The following is a 20,596-nucleotide window of genomic DNA, read 5'->3' as shown; positions in this document are numbered from 1 at the left end:
AGTGGAACTCAAACTCACGATCCTGAGATCAAGAGTCGCAGACTCCACCGAGTGAGCAGGCCAGGCACCCCTGTGAGCTGTTATTTTATTTTATTTTTATTTTGTTATTTCATTTTATTTTAATGAATGTCACAGGTAAGTGACATCACTGAGCATATTTTTCAGGTTCCTTCACCTTTCATTTTAATAGGACTCCAAAGAAGTAGGTAGGCTATGCAAGTGTGGAAACTGGGCATTGGCGGGAAAGCCGGTGTCTCTCGGTGTCGAGCTGGGAGTTTCGGGGCGGGCGGCTTGGCTAACGGATTAAGGTTTATGGACAGCCAAGGCCGGAGCGGGAACCCGAGCGGGAGGCGGGCCGGCCGAGCCCGCGCAAGAAACTACAGCTCCCGGCGTGCCCCGCGAAGCCCCGACGGACTACAAGTCCCAGGCTACTCCGCGGCGGCGGGCGCCGGGCGCCATCTTGGTCGGCGGCGCGGATTGAATGAGCCCGCCGAGCCGCGGCCGCCGTTCCGAGCCGCGCGGGCCCCGAGCCGTCGCCGCCGCCGCCGCCGCTGCCGCCGCCGCCGCCGCCGCCATGGGCACGCCGCTGCCCGGCCGCGCGGGCGGACCCGCCACGCCGCTGTCGCCCACGCGCTTGTCGCGGCTGCAGGAGAAGGAGGAGCTGCGCGAGCTCAATGACCGCCTGGCGCACTACATCGACCGCGTCCGCGCGCTCGAGCTCGAGAACGACCGGCTCCTGCTCAAGATCTCCGAGAGGGAGGAGGTGACCACGCGCGAGGTGGGCGCGGAGCGGGGGCTCCGGCCTCCGAGGGTTCCGGGGGGTTCCCCTGCGCGGGAGTGACACTGGGCAGGCCCCGCCCACCGGGGGGGGGTTCCCCGGGGCTTCGGGGGGACCCCTAGGGTCGCACGCTGGGGTGGGCGTCGGCCTCCGAGGGTACCTGGGGGGCTTCGGGGATCCCCGCGAGTGAGGTTTGGAGGCCAGGTGGGCCCTGACCACCGAGGGGTCCTCAGGGGTTTCTCGGGGAACCGGTGAGCGAGGGGTGCACACTGGGGCAGGCCCCGCACACCGAGGGGGATTCTCGGGTTTTTCGGGGGACCTGTGAGCAACGGGTGCACACTGGAGCAGGGCCCGCCCACCGAGGGGGATCCTCAGATTTTTCGGGGGACCCGTGAGCAAGGCGTGCATCCTGGGACAGGCCCCGCCCACCGAGGGCTCCCAGGGAATTTTGGGGGGACCTGTGAGCGGGTGTTGCATACTGGGGCGGGCCCCGTCCGCCGAAGCGCCCGCAGAGGGTTTCGGGTGTCTCCTAAGCGAGGCGTGCAGTCTGGGGCAGACCGTGCTCTGAGGGACCCCCAGGGCATCTCGGGGTCCTCTGTACGACTGGTGGATATGGGACAGCCCCGAGCGCTGAGTGATCGGAGAAGATCTGGGGATCCCCTGACTGAGAGGGTGTGAGCCAGAGTAAGCCACGCCCCTAAGAGAGTTGTGGGGATGTGTTAGTCTGTTTTGGTGTCCTGGGAGAAAATTTGGTGGGGTTCTCTGGTCTCTGAGGAGACTGGGAGTTCAGGCTGTCTGATGGGGCCCTGAGGAGGGGTGGAGGGTCTCATGGGTGCGGGTGGGGTCCCTGGGGCGAGTCACGTGGCCTTTTCTGGTAGAACTCTGCAGAAGTCCTGTGATGAACTCTGGGGAGTTCAGGGACTGGGGAGGTGGTTAGGCTGTAGGCTTCGGCTCCTACCCGCACCTGGGGTGGGAGGGCGTCCTGGGGGGGGGGGGGCTGATGTGTTAGGGACCCCGCGGGAAATTTGAGAGGTCCTCAGTTGGGCCCTGGGGAGCCCTGTTTGCTGATGAGTTGTTTGATGAGTGGATGAGAGGGGATGGGGAGACAGCTGGTCTTGGGGACCCACTAGGAAGTTTTGGGTTCCAGGTGGGCCCCAGGGTTTCACAGACTGAGGGGCTGGGTAAACCCTCCCCCTAAGGGGATGTGAGAGCCAGATGTCTGGGGGTCCTGGGTGGGTTCTTGGTGGGGACTACGGCTCCCACCCAACTATCCCCCAACCCTCATTGGCCCCAGGCTCTTTTCTCGTTTAGCCGGCCCCCTGAAACCCACGTAGGGGTCCTCTGAGTATGGGTTGGGGTGACGAGGGTGCTCACCTTGCGGTCCCCCCTGAGGGCCGCTAGGAGAGCCAGGTCCTGAAGCCACGGCGTCCCTAGCCTGACAGTGGACCATGTGACAGAGTTGTGGGAGGACAGCAGCTAGGGGGTCATTTCTGGGAGCCACTTACTTACCCTTCGTGTGACCCTGGGCAAGTCACTTACCCTCTCTGGGTCTCAGTTCCTCTTCTGTAAAGTGGAAATATCAATACCACCTTTTGTGCCAGCTGGTGGGCCCTGGGAGTTGGTATTGGCTTCGTGGAGTAAAGGGCAGGCACTCAGGGGAAGTGCCCTGTGGCTTCGTTGCCCCTGTGTAATCGTGGCCTTAGTGGCTCAGAAAACGGCTTGGGTGACGGGGAGGAAGAAGTGTCCTTGGCGGGGGGTGGTGTTGTGTGTTGCTCGGAACTGGATTCAAACCCAGATCCAAACTGCTTTTAGTCTGTGTGACCAGGGGGCAGGTCATTTACGCCGTGGGGCTAGAATTGTCCGGTCCCAAGCGTGGCCACCTGCCTCAGCGGTGCTCGTGTCCTCAGGATGTGGACCTCCAGCTCCCACCTGCAGGTTGGTCAGGACGCCACGGGACCTGGCTTCTGGTCTTTCCCCTGGCCTCGGTTGTCCCACCGACAGACAGAGTAAATGGCGAGCAGACCTTTGGGGGCCATGAGCCTGGTGGGCGGAGCGGAAGTGGGTGCTGTCCCTGGAGTGCACACAGGTGGGGCCAGGGAGCTGTATCCGGGCCCTGTCTGTCTGTCTGTCTGGGCAGTGGCGTTACTTACTTTTCAGGGGTGAGGCTTGCTCCTGGGAACAAGGGGAGTGGTGCTTGGGGCGATAAGCCTGCCCCACCGTGACCTTGAGGGCTGTGCACAGGCTCCAGGGGTGAGGGATGGGCTCCCAGGATAAATGGGGGGATAAACGCCCCTCTTAACTGGGCAGTGGAGGGAGCTGGTGACCTGCGGAGGGATGGGGAAGGTGGTCACATGGGCCCTTCAGAGGGAGTGACCTGGAAATGGCCTTGGGCTACAGTGGGGCCCAGGCTTGACTGCTGAGCTGGGCAGAAGCAGAGGGGGCTGGAGAGGTGGCTCGGGTGGGAGGGCCATGGGCCGAGCAGCGTTTATTTTACCTGCGCGGAAGCTTCGCACCTGGATGGAGCCTGCCCGACACAGAATGATGTCTGGGGACGCTAGTGGTCATCACGCTGGGGGTGCTCCTGGCATCGGGTGGCTGGGGAGAGGGGTGTGCTCAGCCCCCACAGTGCCCAGGATGGCCTTGCCCCAGAGGATGAATCCGCCCCAATGCCAAGAGGAGAAACCACTTGAGGAACCCTTTGAAGATGCCTTTTAAACTGTTCTGAGCGTGTCACACGCTTGTCATAAAATCCAGACAGTGGAACTGCATGAAGTAAAACCACAGCTTCACCCCTTTTGAGTCCTGCCCGCAGGTTCGCTCTCACACGTGGGGCGGGCAGTGCACTGCTCAATAGCCATGTGCTCGGATCACTAGAAGGTTTCCGGAAAGGCTGGGGCGGGCCGGATTCTGTTGGGAGAGAGATCTGGGTGCGGGCGGGGAGGGAAGGGGCCCCGGGAGGGAGGGGCAGTTCTCCAAGGAGCCTCCCCTTGGGATGTTAGGTTCCTCCAGCCTTCAGTTTCTTTTCCCTTACCTGCCCAGGTGTCCTGTTCCTCCTGGGGGGGGGGGGTGGGGGCGGGTCGGGACTCCCTCAGGTGGACCCAGGGAGCAGGGGCTGGGCAGGGCGAGCTGGGTGGGAGAGGAGCACTTGGGGCTGCCTGCATTAGGGGATTGTGGGACTGTGGTTCTCAGCCGGGAAGTCGTCCCCCGGAGACACAGGGACAGGAAAAGGCCACCTCGGGTTACGTGCGCCTCCCCCCCCCACGCCCCCTCTCTGCCCAACACATGTGAGCACATTTGCTCACTCCTGGCACTTGCAGAACGCCGTGAAAGACCGAACGATGGGCCGAGCGCTTGGTCTCCGGTTGCCTGCCCGCAGTGCCTCACAGGTGCAGGGAAGCAGGGCCTGCCAGGGGAGCGCCTGTTAGTGGTCTGAGAAAAAGGAGTCTGTGAGCTCGTCCCCTACAAGAAGTTTCCAGGTTGCCCCGCTGCTGTGAGCCGGGTCCGCGTTTTAGCTCTGTGGGCTGGAAGTCTCCGTCGGGGCCGCTCGACTCCGAGGCTGCAGTGGAGCGCGGCCGCAGACACCGCGTGAAGGAGCGGGCCAGGCCACGTGCCCGTGAAACTTCATTTGTACACGCTGAAATCGGAATTCCCGGGATTTCCCTCCCTGTGTCGCAAAATCTTTCTCTTTTCTCTTTTGTCCCCCCCCCCCTCGGCCGTTTAAAGATGCAAAAACTATTCGGGGCTTGCAGGCTGGACGAAGACAGGTGGCGTGGTGGAAATTGGCGCGTGGGCCCGAGTTTGCAGACCTGGCTGTAGATGAGTGCCTTGTCGAGACCAAAGGGACACCAGCCGCACGCGGACACACGCAGGGACCTGAGTCACGCTGCAAGAACTTGGCGTTGTGCTTTTGGTTTTCTTTTTGTTTTTTTAAGTAATCTCTGTAACCGTGGGGCTCGAACTCACCACCCTGAGATCGAGAGCCGAATGCTCTCTGACGGAGCCAGCCGGGCGCCCCAGAACTTGGTACTTTAAACAGGACACTTGAGGTGGTTGTGACGCTTCGGGCACAGAATCCAGGGGGGGGTGCCAAAAATCTCAGTCGTGAAGACAAGCGATAGGGTGTATTTTTATTGACTCAACCTGATGTTTTAGGCCAGTTTTAGATGTAGAGAAAAATGGCAAGGCTAGCGCGGGGTTCCCACAGAGCCCAGCCCCGTTCCCCTTCGTGTTACGTTTGTCACCGCGATGTCACCAGTTTTGACGTCACGTTGACCTCGTTGACTAACACCCATACTGTATTTGTGGGTCCTCAGTTTCCCCTGACCCCTCTGCCCCAGGACCCCCTGGGGACCCCACATGGCATCCAGGGGTCCTGTCTCCTCGGGCCCCTCTGGACCGAGACGCTTTCTGAGACTTCCCTCGTGTGCATGCCCTGGGCCGCCGTGAGGAGTGCCGGTCAGGAATTCGTAAGATGTCTGTCCAGTGGGGTTTGCCTCCTGTTTTCCTCGTGGTCAGGCTGGGGCAGTGCGACAAGTAATAGTTTCACAGACTATTCAAGAAACTAAAACGTGTAGGACGCCTGGCTGGCTCACTCGGTGGAGCACGTGTCTCCTGATCTTGGAGTCGTGAGTTTGAGCCCCACGTTGGGGGTAGAGTTTACTCCAAAAAAATTTTTTTTAACTAGTACAAAAATCTCGCTGTGAGTGAAATACGGTGTCATAGTTGCTGGCTTCTCCTGCCCTGTGCCCTGACCAGGCTCCGTACTGAGGTCGCCTTAGTGACCGTTGTGTCGGTCACTGTTCGTCCCAGGACCCCCTGCCTGGTGAGGGGAGGGTGTGAGGGAAAGGGCCCCAGGCTGGGGGAGGAGCAGGGGTATGTCCTGCGTGTGCCCCTCCCTCAGGCTCAGGAGAGTTCTAGAAGGTGAGATGGCAGTTGATGAGGAAAGACACACACGTAAACCCAGGTGCCCATCTACCTGTGGAGAGAGGAGCCAGTCACTTTGTGAACTGAGGTTTATTCCAGAAGCCAGTTCCCAGAGTTGGAGGCATCGGGTGTGGCCAGAGGTGACCACCTTTGTGGGAGGGAGGGCGGGCCCTTGCTGCTGGGGGTGCAGGAGGGAGAAGCTGGCTTTGTCTCCACTCCCCCTATCGTGTGTCCTGACCTTGGAGCTGCGCCCGGCAGACCGGCCCTGCACCTGCAGGTCAGGAGACCACAGCTCACCGCTCCCTGTCTGGGAAGTGGGCCTGGGAGCCCGGATCCCGTCTTACCTGTGGGATGAGATGACTGGGAGCTGCCGGGTTGAGGCACAGGGTGCCCGGGCCAGTGGGGGTGGTGCGTGGGGTCTCAGACTGGATGTTAAAACCCCAGCTCTTGGGGCGCCTGGCTGGCTCCGTCGGTGGAGCATACAACTCTTGGTCTCCAGGTTGTGCGTTCAAGCCCCGTGTTGGGTGTAGAGATTACTTAAATAAAACTTGAAAAAAACTTAAAAAAAACAAACAAACCATCTTTTCTGAAAAGCGCCACCTCCTGGAGGCTCCTTGGCCCCTGGGCGAGCCGGGATGGTCACGACCCTAGCACATGGCAGGTTCCACGGCCCCTCTGCTCAGGGGCCTTTCCTGTGGACGGGTGGGGTCCCAGCCGCGCCCCGGACACACACCCGCGCGGGCACCTTCTAGCTCCACAGCGATGGCTGTGCTTGTCGTCCCGCGGCCCCGTCTTCAGCCGCTTTACTGAGCTGGAATTCCCGTCTCCCACCTCTCACCCAGTTACACTCTACATCTCCGTGCTTTTAGCACTTCCAGAATGGTGCAGCCTTCACCTCCGTCCAATTCCAAAACATTCCATCTCCCCAGAGGGAACCCCATCACCCCCAGCCCCCAGCTCCTAGCCCCCACGAGCCCCCCTCCTGTCCGTGGAGGAGCCCGTTCTGGACGTTTCACACACGTGGGCCCACACCCCGCGTGGCCTTTCGTGTCCAGTTCCCTCCCTGAGCGTCGTGTGTTCGGGGTCTGTCTGCGGGGCGGTGGGGGTGGGCGCCTCGCTCCCGCTTGAGGCCAAGTGAGTGGGTGGGGTGCCGTGTGTGTTCGTCCACGGATGGCCCTGTGGGTCGTGTCCACTCTGTGGCTGTTGTGAATCGTGCTGCTGTGAACACGCACCCGGGTTTGTGTAGACGCGTGTGTCACTGCTTCTGGGCAGACAGATACTCAGCCGTGGAATTGGCGGGTTACAGGTGAGTCTGCTAACCCGTCCGAGGGGGCGCCCCGCGGTCTTCTGCAGCAGCTGCTCGACTTTCCATTCCCCCTGCCGTGCGTGGAGGGCCCCATTTCTCTGTGTTGCCAGCATTTGTTATCCTTTGTCTTTTCGACCCCAGCCGTCCTAGAGGGTGGAGGGGATACCTCACTGTCCTGTTGGGTTCCAGATATCCGTGAACACATATGCGTGGTCCTGGGCACGTAGACATGGGGGAGGCTGGGGCAAGAAGGCCACGAGAAGTGAGCCGTGTGCCCAGCTGGTGGGTGACCTGGGCAGGGGACGGGCCACAAGGGCGGGTGGGACCGGCTGGGGTGGCCCCGGGCTAGCGGGGCCGAACTGGGTGCGGAAGCCTCCGCTGTCCCTACGAGCTCCGTCTGGCCCGGGGGGGTGTGGGGAGCCTGCGCGGTGGGGAAGAGGCTTCTCTTTGACCTGGGCCTTGCCGAACCCCCTCAGGTGAGCGGCCTCAAGACGCTGTACGAGTCGGAGCTGGCCGACGCCCGCAGGGTGCTGGACGAGACGGCCCGAGAGCGGGCCCGGCTGCAGATCGAGCTGGGGAAGGTGAAGGCCGAGCTGGAAGAGACGAACAAAAGGTAGGTGTGTGGCTGGCGTCTGCCACCCTCGTTCTGGGCTGCGTCCCCGCGACCGAGCTCTGTGGCCTCGGCCTCCAGACGCCCCTTCCCAGCATCATGCAGCCCAGGGGAGATTCCTTTCTTTTTTTTTTTTTTCTTTTCAGAAGTTTATTTATTTTGAGAGAGCGGCAGGAGCAGAGAGAGGGGGAGAGAGAGAATCCTGGACAGGCTCCACACTGTCAGCACAGAGCTCGATGCAGGGCTCGATCTCACCGACTGTGAGATCATGATCTGAGCGACGGCAAGAGTCGGACGCTCATCCGACTGAGCCCCCCAGGCGCCCCTTCCCCAGGCAGATTTCAAACCCGAGCAGCTCTCCTGAAGCGAGTCTGTAGGGAGCTGTCAGCACGGGGCCCCTGTGCTCCCAGGGGGAAGGACGGGCCAGAGCCCAGCCTCCCTTCTCTGCCCTGGACTTGGGAACCACTGTTGTGTCGCGGGTCCCCAGGGACCTTGCCGCCCACCTCACGTGTGCGCAGTGGCCCTCGTCCTCCACGGCACCTGTTGGGTGCCCGCCCCGGGAAACTCGGTCCGCTTCCGTCCCCCCACTGGAGCACCTCAGCCACCATACAGGCCGCGTGGGGGAGGCAGCCTTCGGGCTGTGGGCTTTTCTCTTCAAAAGCACACACTGTGGCCACTTTTGAGTGAAAGGGCCGCACGGGAAACGAGCAGAACCAAGTTGTGCGGGTGTGGACAGCAGCAGGACGGAGTACTTGATCGGGGACACCGTGCGCCACAGCAGGCAGTCAGATGTGACCCGCTGTAAGCCTCACACCCGCCAGGGCCCGACCGTCACGGTCTCCAGTCCGGACGGGCAAACTGTGGCAGGGGCCGGGCTTATCCAGGGTCCCTCAGTTTGGTGGTCACCGGGAGAGGCCTGGTGCCTGTGTCCCTGCCCACAGCCCCAGCCGCCACCCAAGTCACCGTTGCATTTGCGGGAATTTTTCCTTCCTATTTTTTAAATAGAGTTTTGGGTTTTTTTTTAAGGCAGTTTTACGTTTATAGGAAAACGAGTGGATGGTACAGAGTTTCCAAAATCCCCCCTCCGGTTTCCCCGTTATAAACACCTTTTTCACCTTCCATTAATGAGCGGGCTAGGCTGTTGTAACGGACGAGGCAACACCAATACGTTGTCGTTAACTGAAGCCCACAGCTGACGTTAGGGCGCACTCTCGCGGGGGTTCCCCCGTGAGTTTGCACAAACGCATCGTGAGGACGTATCCGCCCCTATACCGTCGTAGTCCCACTGGCCCTCAAAGTCTCGTGCTCTATCCGTCCCTCCCTCCCTTTCTCCCTCCCTCCTCCCTTCACTGCCTCCATGGTTCTGCCTTTTCCAGAATGTCCTAGACTTGGAACCACACTGTGCGTGTGGCCCCCTCAGCCTGGCTTCTGTCGCTGAGTGATGGGCACCTGTGGTTCCTCGGTGGACTAGATCCGCTGGAGCAGAACAGAGAGCCCAGACACGGGCCCACGCTGCGCGGTCACCCGGTCTTTGGCCAAGGAACAAAGGCAAGTCCTGCTTTTGTAAAAGGCCAGGTAGACTGTGTGGGCCATCCGTTTGGTCGGTTTTTTTCATTAAAAAGTGATCCTGGAGAAGACTGAGGGGATTCCAGAGTCAGCACCGCCCGGACCCCAGCCTCTCTCTCTCTCGTGTCGGTGCGGAGTCCAGAACTCTCCAGACGCTCCTTGTCTGGGCCAGAAGTCTTGGTTTTTTTTTTCCCCACTATCGGTCACAGATGCTCACTGTCAAGAAAGTGGAAAATGCAAGATAGTTTGAAGAGAAGCAGCACACGTGGCCCCAGCCTTCGCCCAGAGTCGCCTTAGTGGGCCTGCCATGTTTCGGTCCCACGGGTCTTTTCTGTGTGGCCTCAGGCAACTCCACGAACTGGCGACGCCTGAGGGCAATGGGAGGGGCGTCTCTAGCGGACGTCCCCCGAGTCATGACATGCCCCTGTGCTGGGGCTCTGTCCTGGCTGCTGGGATGTCCCCACGTCTGGGCTGCTTCACCAATGATGCCGGGGCTGTGCACTGCCAGCCCCATTGTTCTGTGACCGCCTCCGCGGGTGACAGCTGCGGGGTGGGGGTGGGGACAGATAGGACAAGAAGAATGGCGAACGCTGCTAAGTGTCTGGGCCGGAACTTTCCCGTAAGGCCCCTACTCCAGAAGGAAGCCTTCCTGTGCTTGCGGGCCTGTGGACGCCTCTTTGGCCCCTGACCTCCGGGGCTTCGCGCAGTCGCCTCACTTCCTCTCGTCCGTGCAGGAGCCCTTCCAGACCAGGGCGGCCGTTTAGCTCTGGTGTCTTTCTTCTCCCGAACAACCTGTCACCACAGCCCCGTGAGGATGGGAATGTGGGTAGCGTGTGGAGGAGCCGCATTCTCCCACTTAACCTCCCAGGACTTCCTGTCAGGCAGGTGAGCGATCTGCCTTAGCGCCTCGAAGCTGGTGAGACGCGGCCAGTGAGACGAAAGCCAGTATAAGCCCCAGTGCCCCCGCTTTCTGGGCCGTTCTGTGTAGTTGTGCAGGGTACCGAGCACTAGATAAAGTTGTTCAGAAGTTCTCCATGTTACCTGACGCCTCTGTCCCAGTCGCCCTGGCTTCGTTGCCGATTTCAGACGTGCCGGGCACACCTCGCCCCAGGGCCTTTGCACTTCTGCGTCCTCTGCCTGAACGCTCTTCTCCTGGAAATAACAGATCTGGCTCCTCCCACTGCTGCCCTCTCGCAGGTCTGTTTCTGGCCCCCCCCCCCCCCCCCCCCCCGGGCACGGCTGGCGGGACTTAAAAGTACAATTCCCACCTCGCTCTGCTCACCCCGCGTCTCCCCTCCCTGCTTCACCTGCCCTTCTGATGCAGACTTACGTCTGGCAGGCAGCGTGTTTCCCTCTGGTCCCTACCCACGAGAAAGTTCTGCACCGTGGGAGCAAGGGTGTTCCCGGGTGGATCTCTGGCAGGAGGGTGTCCCCCACAAAGCGGGCTGTCAGTAATGGTTGTGAAATGAGTGACTTGTTTCCCCGCCAAACGCCTGCAAAACCGCTCTAGGGGCTCAGGGTTTGCAGCCCCTGGAGAGCCAGGACTGTGTGGCTGTGGGGACCCTGAGACCCCCCCCCATGGAGAATGGCCATATGATGCCCGGGCAGAGCCCCACGTTCGTGGGGCTGCTCTTGGGGACAGGGGCAGCTTGGCGGCCAAAGTCTCTGGTCCTCATGCCACCCCACCTCACGTGAGCTGATGCGGGGTCCCCTGCGCTTCTCCCGGGGGGGGAATGGCGGGGATGCCGCCCAGCCCCCACCGTGTCCCACGTGAGCAGTGCTGCTCGATGGGGATGGCTCCCTCAATTCCGTGGTGGGGAGGTGGGCCTGTGTTCAACTCCAAGGTTGAGAATTCCTTTGAGAATCAAGGGCCAGGGGCCCACGCTAGTAATAGCTGTGCCTTAAAGAATCTGTTTGTCATCTTCAATATCGGGAAAGTTGTCTACTAGGATACCAGGTGAACCTGCTTCAAGTAACTTAAGTTTGCAAGTGAGATGGACTTTTCAGCGGCTGGGATGTTAATTTTATAATGTTTATTTTTGAGAGAGAGAGGCAGACTGCAAGCGGGGGAGGGGCAGAGAGAGGGAGAGACAGACTCCGAAGCAGGCCCCAGGCTCCGAGCTGTCAGCACAGGGCCCGACGCGGGGCTCGAACTCACCAACCGTGAGATCGTGACCTGAGCCGAAGTCGGATGCTTACCGACTGAGCCACCCAGGTGCCCCAATATATACAACTTTAATAAATTTAAATTATACATTAACTTTTTAAAAAATTTATTTTTATTTTTAAGCTTATTTATTTTGAGAGAGAGACCATATGCAGAGAGAGAGAAAGGGAGAGAGAATCCTAAGCAGGCTCCGAGCTGTCAGCACAGAGCCCAACGCAGGGCTTGAACCCACAAATCGCGAGATTAGGACCTGAGCAGAAATCAAGATTCGGACGCTTAACCGACTGAGCCACCCAGGCGCCCCAGTATATGTTAACTTTTTGATAAATTGTTCTCCCCTCTACGAGCCGTCCAGTGTCCAGAAATCACAAAACAATGACATTAAAGCTCTTCCCTTGGGGTTTTTGGAGTGTGTGTGTGTGTGTGTGTTGGCCAGTGGGGCCCTGCTGGCCTGGCTCAGGGCAGGTTTGTGCCGAGAGCCGGGGTGGGTCTGGCCTGCTTGGGCCCGGGTGACCTTGTCCCGGGGCTTCCTGGGCTGCCTGAGGGGCTCCCTGTAGCCGCACCACAGCTGCCCTCCTGCTCTGCACTCTTGGCTGAGTCCCGCTCTTGACTTTCAGCTCCAAGAAGAGGGAGGGCGAGCTCACGGTGGCCCAGGGCCGTGTGAAGGATCTGGAGTCCCTGTTCCACCGGAGCGAGGCGGAGCTGGCCGCCGCCCTCAGCGACAAGCGGGGCCTTGAGAGCAATGTGGCGGAGCTGCGGGCCCAGCTGGCTAAGGCGGGTTTCCGGGGGGCCCTGGTCTGGGGGAGGCCCGGTGCCACTGGGCATGTGCGTGTGCTGCGGGCCCAGGCGGTGGCTTTCCTGTCGGGTGTGAGCGGCTTTCCCACCTGGCGACGCCCCATCAGAGTGTGTGTGTGTTTAAGGGGATCCCCCGCGCCCCGAGAAGCTGCGTGGTGCGGCAGATGGTCACGTTGGCTTGCTGTCCTGTGTCCCCCAGGCGGAGGACGGTCACGCGGTGGCCAAAAAGCAGCTGGAGAAGGAGACGCTGATGCGCGTGGACCTGGAGAACCGCTGCCAGAGCCTGCAGGAGGAACTCGACTTCCGGAAGAACGTCTTTGAGGAGGTGCGGCCCGGCCGGCCCGCTAGGGCCCTGCGACAGCCTGAGGACAGGGGCCTCAGCCCGGCACAAGTGTGGGGGGCGGGGCGGGACCCGGGGAGGGTCCTTCTGCCTCTCTCAGCCTGGGGGACCCCGGGCACCTCTCCATCTGTGCCTTTCTTCACGCGGCCTCTCTGCCTCTCACCCAGACACTTGTCACTGGGTCTAGGGCCCACCCAGCTAATCCAGAATGATCTGATTTTGAGGCTCTTAATCGCATCTGCTAAGCCCCCCTTTCCAGATAAGGTCACACTCCCAGGTTCTAGGGATTAGGATGTGGACTCCTCTCTTGGACTTGGGGCTCCACCATTCAATCCACAGCAGACCCTCCCCATGGAAGGGAAGGAAGGGGGGGCCCATCTGCTTCCCTTGCTTCCTGGGTCTCTCCCTCCCCCTTTAAACCTGGGCCTGCCCGGGAGCGAATGAGCGCTCCTGGCGGTTAGAGCAGGGGTTTCTGTGTCCCCCCCTCCCCCCCCCGTGGCCCCTCCCAGCTCGTCCTCACAAAGCCCATTGTCCTGTCACAGCCCAGAATGGAACCCTGGGGCCCTCGCTGCTGCCCTCACTGCCCGGGTGAGCTGCTCGAGGGAGGGATGTCCATGCTCCCGAGGAGTGGTTTCCCACTCCAGCCGCACCCCGCGAGAGCCAGGGCCGCCAGGGCACTTGGGGAGCAGCCCGAGAGGGAACCCCTGAAGGCATCCGCCAGAAAACTGGAGCCTTCGAGGGGATCTGTAAGGGACCCTGAACTTGTGAGGGGCCCCTCGGAGGCACCAGTGAAGGATCCCGGGTCTGCCAGGGGGCCCGGGGAGACAGACATGAGGGGGCCTGCCAGGGGAGCCGGAAGGGCACCCCAGAAGGGCTCCTGGAGGGGCACCGTGAGGGGCGCCGTGACGGCGGGTTCGTTGTCAACAGGATCGGCTTCCTTGAGAAACATTCCTGTTGTTCTTACAAGCGATGGCGCAGTGTGATAAGTGACAGCTCTCTGTGCTGGGGGGAGCTTCTGGGAGGAAAGGCTGTCCCCTTTCCTGGAGCCGGAGGCTGGCGGACAGCTCCTTCTGCCTGCCCTTGACCCCACCGTGCGTCTGGGGCAGCTGTGCTCTGGGGCCCCTGCCTTCCTCAGGCGTTGCCCTGTGTCCTCTGCTGTCCCGAGGTCCGGGTCTCTATCTCAGACCCCAGGTACCCGAGACGACCCGTCAGGAATTCTTTTAGCGACAGCTCTACTGAAATACTCCCAGGGTGCCTGGGTGGCTCCGTCGGTGGTTTAGTGACCGACTCTTGATTGAGCCCCCGTGTCCGGCTCCTTGCTGGAAGCTGCTTGAGTCTCTCTCTCTGCCCCTCCCCCACTCAGGCAGCACGGGCTCGCGCGCGCTCTCTCTCTCTCTCTCTCTCTCAAAGAAAAAAGGAAAGGAGCATTCCCATACCCTAAAACTTTTAAAGTATACAATTTACCGGGTTTTGTATTTAACTCCAGAACATTCCATCAGCCCAAAAAGGAAGCCCCGTCCCTATCAGCAGTCACCCCCCTCCCTCCCAGGTCCCCAGCCCCCCCCCCCCCCCCCCGCGAGCCCCCTTCCTGTCCGTGGACGAGCCTGTTCTGGACGTTTCACACCCGTGGACTCCCGCCCCGCGTGGCCTCTCGTGTCTGGTTCCCTCCCTGAGCGTCGTGTGTTCAGGGGTCCGTCCGTGGGGCGGCGGGGGGGGGGGGGGTGGACACACGTTATTTACCTGCTAGTCAGCTGGAGGACACTTGGGCTGGGTCTCCCCTGCGCAGTGTGAGCAAGCAAGCGGGAGATCCCCCCGCCCCCCGGTGGTTCACTGTGCAGTTCTGAGCTCGGCCTTGGCTCTCGGGTGGGGGACACCGCCGACCGGGAGGCCAGGGGTGCCCGGGCCGCGGGCCCGCCGCAGCGGTGACGCTCGCTGTGCCGCAGGAGGTGCGGGAGACGCGGCGGCGGCACGAGCGCCGCCTGGTGGAGGTGGACAGCAGCCGGCAGCAGGAGTACGACTTCAAGATGGCCCAGGCGCTGGAGGAGCTGCGCAGCCAGCACGACGAGCAAGTGCGGCTGTACAAGCTGGAGCTGGAGCAGACCTACCAGGCCAAGGTGCCCGCGGCGGTGGCGGCGGTGGCGGCGGTGCGCGGGGAGGGGGGGGGCGCCCGCCGCCAGCCGCTCACCCGCCGGTCCGTGTCCCTTCAGCTGGACAGCGCCAAGCTGAGCTCTGACCAGAACGATAAGGCCGCCAGCGCCGCGCGGGAGGAGCTGAAGGAAGCGCGCATGCGGGTCGAGTCCCTCAGCTACCAGCTGTCCGGCCTCCAGAAGCAGGTGACTCCCCGGGGCCTCTCTACCCCCCCCCCCCCCGTCGACCCCCGCCGCTGCTGCGGGACCCCCGCTTCTGGCTTCGGGTGTAGATGCAGTGGCGAGTCACGGGCGCTGGTGATGCATGCAGCGCTCCTTCCGGCCTGGCCTGGCCGAGGGGGCTGTGGGGCCCGCCGGCCACCGGAGCTCCTGGGGCTGGGTGTCTGTCCCCGGCCCGCCCCAGGAGCCTGGCCGCGTGTGCAGGAGGACGGGAAGCGAGGCGCACAGCCGGGAGGGCTTCTCCCCGTGACCTGCAGAGGCCGCCCTGACCTGGCCGCCCCGACTCCTCCCCAGGCCAGTGCCGCGGAGGACCGGATTCGCGAGCTGGAGGAGACCATGGCCGGGGAGCGGGACAAGTTCCGCAAGATGCTGGATGCCAAGGAACAGGAGATGACAGAGATGCGCGACGTGATGCAGCAGCAGCTGGCCGAGTACCAGGAGCTGCTCGATGTCAAGCTGGCCCTGGACATGGAGATCAGCGCCTACCGCAAGCTCCTGGAGGGCGAGGAGGAGAGGTGGGGGGGTGGGGGGGGGGCGAGGGGGCGGGGCGAGGCCGGCTGTTGGGGCCGAGGGGCGGGGCTCCGGGGGGGAGGGGAGAGGCGGAGCCGCAGAGGGTGGGGGCTCTCGGGGCAGGGGCGAGGAGGACGGGGAGGCCGAGCGGGTCTGGTCCCTTGGGAGCCCTAGTCGGCCCTCCGTCCCCCAGGCTGAAGCTGACCCCCAGCCCGTCGTCGCGGATCACTGTGTCGCGGGCCACGTCGAGCAGCAGCGGCAGCAGCGTGGCGGCGGCCGGGCGCACGGGCCGCGGCAAGCGGAAGCGGCTGGAGGCGGAGGAGTCGCCGGGCTCGAGCGGCATCGGCCCCGGCGGCGGCGGCGGCGGCGGCGGCGGTGGCGGCGGCGGCTTCCACCTGGCGCAGCAGGCGTCGGCCACGGGCGGCGTGGGCATCGAGGAGGTCGACCTGGAGGGCAGGTTTGTGCAGCTGAGGAACAGCTCGGACAAGGTGAGAGGCCCGCGTCCCTGGGGGTGGGGCCCCGTGGGGTTCCCCCCGAGCCGTGCGTCACGTCGGGCCGCGTGTCCCCTTTGCCAGGACCAGTCTCTGGGTAACTGGAGGATCAAGAGGCAGGTCCTGGAGGGGGAGGAGATTGCCTACAAGTTCACGCCCAAGTACGTGCTGCGCGCCGGCCAGACCGTCACGGTAGGTGGCTGCGGAAGGGCAGGTGGGCCGGCGGGGGGGGGGGGGCAGTAGCAGCTAGCCAGGTGACCGATGTGACCGGGGGCCGGGATGGGGCAGGAAAGGGGGTGGGGTGGGGGGCGGTGGTCGAGTGACTTTGCCCCGAGAAGGGCTGTTGCTTGTCACGGGTCACCCGTGTGCCACTGCCGTGCCAGCGGACCCTCCCCGGAGCCCTGTAGCACCTTGGTGACACGTCAGGGTCCCGTGGCAGAGAAGGATCCAGGTTGTCCGGGCTGGCGGGCGGGCACTGGCCGAAGGTGTTAACAGTGACGGGTGTGGACCCCTGGAGCCGACGGGCTTCTGATCCCAGCACGGCCGTCGTTCGCTGAGATGAGAGCCGTCGGCCACCGTGAACCTCAGTGTCGTGGCAACGGACGTCCCCCGGCAGGCCCAGGGGGCAGTGACAGGGACCCGGCTGGTGGCACAGAGTACTGGGGCCAGAGCCAACATTGATGGGGAGGCCCCTGTGTCCCCCAGGTGTGGGCAGCTGGTGCAGGAGTGGCCCATAGTCCCCCCTCGACGCTTGTGTGGAGGAGCCAGAACAGCTGGAGCACAGGCGACAGCTTCCGGACCGTCCTGGTCAACGCGGATGGGGAGGTGGGTGCCCCGGGCCTGCGGGGGCCGTCCTCTGTCCTGGCCTCGGGGTCCCTCCCGGAGCCTCCCTGGCCGCACCACAGGCCGCTGTGGGAGCCCTGGGGTGGAGCTTCGGCCACAGGGCCAGCGACGCGATCCCGGGTTTGGGGTGCTGGCCTGCGGCGCGCCGAGGCCCGGCCGGAGCATTCTCACCTGACGGCCGACCTGTGGGCCGGGCCCTGGGCACCCGAGGGGTCGAGCGTCCACGGCTCTTCTCTCGCCCAGGAGGTGGCCATGAGAACCGTGAAGCAGTCCTCAGTGGTGCGGGAGACGGAGAACGGGGAGGAGGGAGAAGAGGAGGGAGCCGAGTTCGGCGAGGAGGATCTTTTCCATCAACAGGTAGAAGTCCCCAAGGTGGCATGCGCGGGGGCCGTGCTGCTCCGCGGGCTGCTGCGTCTGCGCTAAGGTTCTTGGCACAGTCCGGGCCTCACCCCCTGGAGGGCCCCACGGCCTGTGGCCAGAGATGGGCCATGGTGGGGCTGGGGGTGGGGGGGGGGCGACATCCCTGCCTCCTGGCTCTTGCCCATTGTGAGGGCCTCAGGGTTCTGGCCCGGGGGCCCCCCAGGAGTGCGGTGTTGGCCCCCGAGCGCCGCCAGGCGGCACCGGTGTAACCCCGAGGGTCCCCAGCGAATGGGCCCTGTGCCACCGCTCCGGCAGCCTGAGACAGCGGGGCCTAGATGATGGTTTGAGGGGAAGGGCCCCTGGAGGGCCCTGGGGCCTTGCCGCAGCAGCTCTAAGTCCTGAGACTGGGGTCTGACATTCCAGTTGTGTTGTGTAGCTCAGAAGGGAGACGTGGAAGGTTCTGGAACGGGGACAGTTGAGGCTGAAGCTGCTGGCCCTGTGTTCTCGCCGGGAGCTGGTGCTCTGGGCTGGCGAAGGCCCTGGTCCAGCCCCTGTCTGGCAGGGGTGGGGGGCCACCAGCTACCTGCCTAGCCAGGCGCGCACGCTCCGGCCTCTTAGGCTGCTGGCCTTTCTTTCCAGGGGGACCCAAGGACCACCTCGAGAGGCTGCCGCGTCATGTGAACGGAACTCGCCTCATCACGTCTTTACCCAGAGCCACTGAAAACTATTTTTATATCATTGGCCGTCTTTAGTCCTTGATACATTTCTAGAGAATTTTTAAGCAAACTGCCAGAACGTGGGGGCGGGTCTCTGCCATCTGTGCTGTGGGTGGGCTTCCTCGGACCCTCCCTTCATCGCCACTGTCTGGACCTGGTTTTTGTTTTTGGTGCCGCGTTTCACCATTTGGCTGAGTTCGAGGAGGCCGAGGAACCTAATAGCTGCCGGGGGCGGGGCTTGGAGGCTGGAGGGCCTGGCGGGGGTGCAGGGGCCCGACTCTCTCCCTGCCTCTGTCTCTCCCTCGGACAGAGCGGGGCTGGCCTCTCCTCTCGCGACCAACCCGTGGGCCTTAAGGGGGCGGAGAGCAAAAATGCCCGGGAGTTTCGTTGTTTGTTAAGCTCTTTCAAAACCAAATCCAGAGCCCAGGCTGTGACCTGGCGGGGGGCCAGCGCCCCCCCCCCCGTGGAATTTTGGCGGCTGGGCCGGAGACCAGAGCGTTGGGAGCGGGTGGTGTGGACGAGGCTCTGCTCTGACTCCACTGGAGCGTGTGTGCGGCTGCAGGCCGGGTGTCTGTGCACGTGTCGGGGGCTCTGCGGTGAGCCCCCCTCCCTTCCTGGCTGTCGGGCCCTGGGCTTCTGGAGCTTTCTGTACTTGAGTTCCTCGGCTTGCGGGACCTGGAAACCTAGGGGACAGGGACAGCTCTGTTTGGAGACTTGTCACCAGGTAAATGGCAAGGGCACAGGCGGGATAGCCTCGCCGGCGAGTGTCCACGTGTGACAGCTGCTTCCCGGGCCTCTGAGAGGAGAGCCGCCTCGGGGTGAGACCCGGCCCCCTTCTCCAACTCTGTGCCTTGTGCACGGGGCTGAGTGCGGGTCCCCGCCGGCTCCTGTGTGCTTGCGTGTCCCGCTGTCCTGGCTTCTGTGGGCGACTTCCTTCTCTGACGGCCGTGCTGGTGCCGGCCGATTCCTGCAGGGCGGCTCCCGGTCACCTCGCCCGGCCCCCCCTCTGCACTCGCTGACCGTTCATACCCCCTCCCACATAGATACACAGAAGTTATTTTTTTAATGGATATTTATTTTTTTACATTGGTCAGTGCTCAGACTGCCGGATCCCACTTCAGGGCTCGAGCCAGGGTCACTGGGACAGTCCCCCGAGGGGGTGGAGTTGCGGGGGGGGGGGGTGGCCAGCTCGGTGGACGCTGAGGCCGAAGACGGCAAATTCCTTCAGAAAGCGCAGCTCAAGTCTTAAAGACGAAATACTGAGCCATGGAGGCACGCTGCCCCCAAAAGGTAGCACGTTTACCAAGCTGGCCCCTCCCACTCGCCCCAGGCAGGGGGGACCACATGGGCAGGGAGCCCCGCATGCGGTCCCTGCGGTCCCCACCGGTCTCCCTTTCCTTGGAAACTGCCTGTGGCCAGAGGGTTAGAGGCTTGTAGGCTAGCGAACAGTCTGCTGCATCTAGGGTCGGCTTTAGGTCAGGTACTTTGCGTGGCCACCAGAGTCCCCAGGGTGTGAACTTGGTTTTTCTCGTGAAGGGAAATGTCTCACCGCTACCCCTCCCCCGTTTCTGGTGGGTCCTGGGGTGGGGGGGAGGGCTCGCCTGCCACGATGATGCACCAGCCTCCGCCCCACGCGTGACCTTCCCCAGGAGTGCTTCCGGGCCCCCGAGGCCCTAAGGTGGTGCCCCCACACCCACATCACAGGAACTGCATGCGCAGTGAGGGTCTGGAGCTCAGACGCAGAGGCATCAGGCGGGTTGTGGGGGGGGGGTCTCCAAAGTCTGCACTGGTCTCAGCCACATCTTGCGATGTATGGGGGAGGGGGGAGGGGAGAGGCGACTGTGGACAGGGAGTGGGCCCCATCGTTCCCATGGGCCCAGATGCCTCATGGCATCCTTTTCGGTTCCGGGCAGGGCCTCCAGGTGCACGGGTAGGGCTTGCTCCTGGCAGGTGACATTTGTCTTTTCCAGGCCCGCTTCCAGCCTTTCCCCCCAACCCGTGTAGGCCTGGCCTTCCCCCTCCCCCCCCAACCCGTGGTGGCCTGGCGGAGGTCCCGAGTGGAGGGGTGAAAGGGCCCAGGCACCGTGGTGTCCTTGTCTGGTGGGGGGAAGGTAAACTAGGGACCCTTGGTGACTGCAGGAGGATGGTGGCCGTTGGTAAGGGAGTATTTGGAAATCCAGAACGGAATCCAACGTTCAGATGTCAGCGCTGGCCTGGGAAACAGTCTGCAGTTGTCATTCTTAGCTTTAAGCCGCTCTAAACGATGCGGGAACGATTCCTTTGTCCGAGCCCCACTCGCTAACCGGGCGCCCGGGCCAGCGGCACCCCCGCTGGGGTCTCGCCCCGCGGCCCGCGCCCCGACGGATCATCAGCACAACCTGCCGTGGGGCCGGCTGGGCGGACGGCGTCTAAGGACTTGCATGCCAAACGTGTGGTCTTTTTCTTTCTCCAATGATTTGTAATATGCATTTTATGACCGGAAACTTTTTGTACAACACTCCAATAAACATTTTGATTTTAAGTTCTGCCCCCGAGTCTACTCTGACGCGGCTGGCCCCAGACCGGGGACGGAGGGGGGCATACGAGACCGCGGGACACTCCCTGGCAGCGACCCGCGTCGGGGTGCCCGAGCCTCGGCGGCCGGGCTGCGCCTTCGGTCACGCGACACGCCCGACGCTCTGTGCACATGCGCCGCGGGATCCGCAGGACGAGCCGGGGACGTTTTCCGCAGGCCCGGGGCCTCGAAACCAAAAGCTGCTGGCGCAGAAGGTGACTCCTATCCGCGCATGCGCAAAGGTGGAAGCACAGCTTTGTGGGGGTCGTAG

The 20,596-nt window shown here is 62.9% G+C and overlaps 1 protein-coding gene across 1 annotated transcript; it reads left to right on the top strand.

Annotated features, from left to right (window-relative positions):
* The first annotated feature begins 481 nt into the window (after positions 1-481).
* Positions 482-20,292, top strand: LMNB2 (lamin B2). The gene is made up of 12 exons (XM_047095521.1): positions 482-778; positions 7,484-7,620; positions 11,968-12,124; positions 12,345-12,470; positions 14,429-14,599; positions 14,693-14,818; positions 15,146-15,366; positions 15,555-15,849; positions 15,937-16,044; positions 16,558-16,677; positions 16,939-17,052; positions 17,695-20,292. The coding sequence occupies exons 1-12, from the start codon at positions 482-484 to the stop codon at positions 17,734-17,736; spliced, it is 1,914 nt and encodes a 637-aa protein (XP_046951477.1). The 3' UTR covers positions 17,737-20,292.
* Positions 20,293-20,596: the final 304 nt, after the last annotated feature.

The sequence above is a fragment of the Lynx rufus genome, unplaced genomic scaffold (genome assembly GCF_022079265.1).
Source record: "Lynx rufus isolate CCGP_SWC_20201006 ecotype Redwood Valley unplaced genomic scaffold, mLynRuf1.p SCAF_4, whole genome shotgun sequence".
NCBI lineage: Eukaryota > Metazoa > Chordata > Mammalia > Carnivora > Felidae > Lynx > Lynx rufus.
The sequence above is the reverse complement of the archived record's forward strand: the minus strand, read 5'-3'. Positions and strand labels throughout refer to the sequence as shown.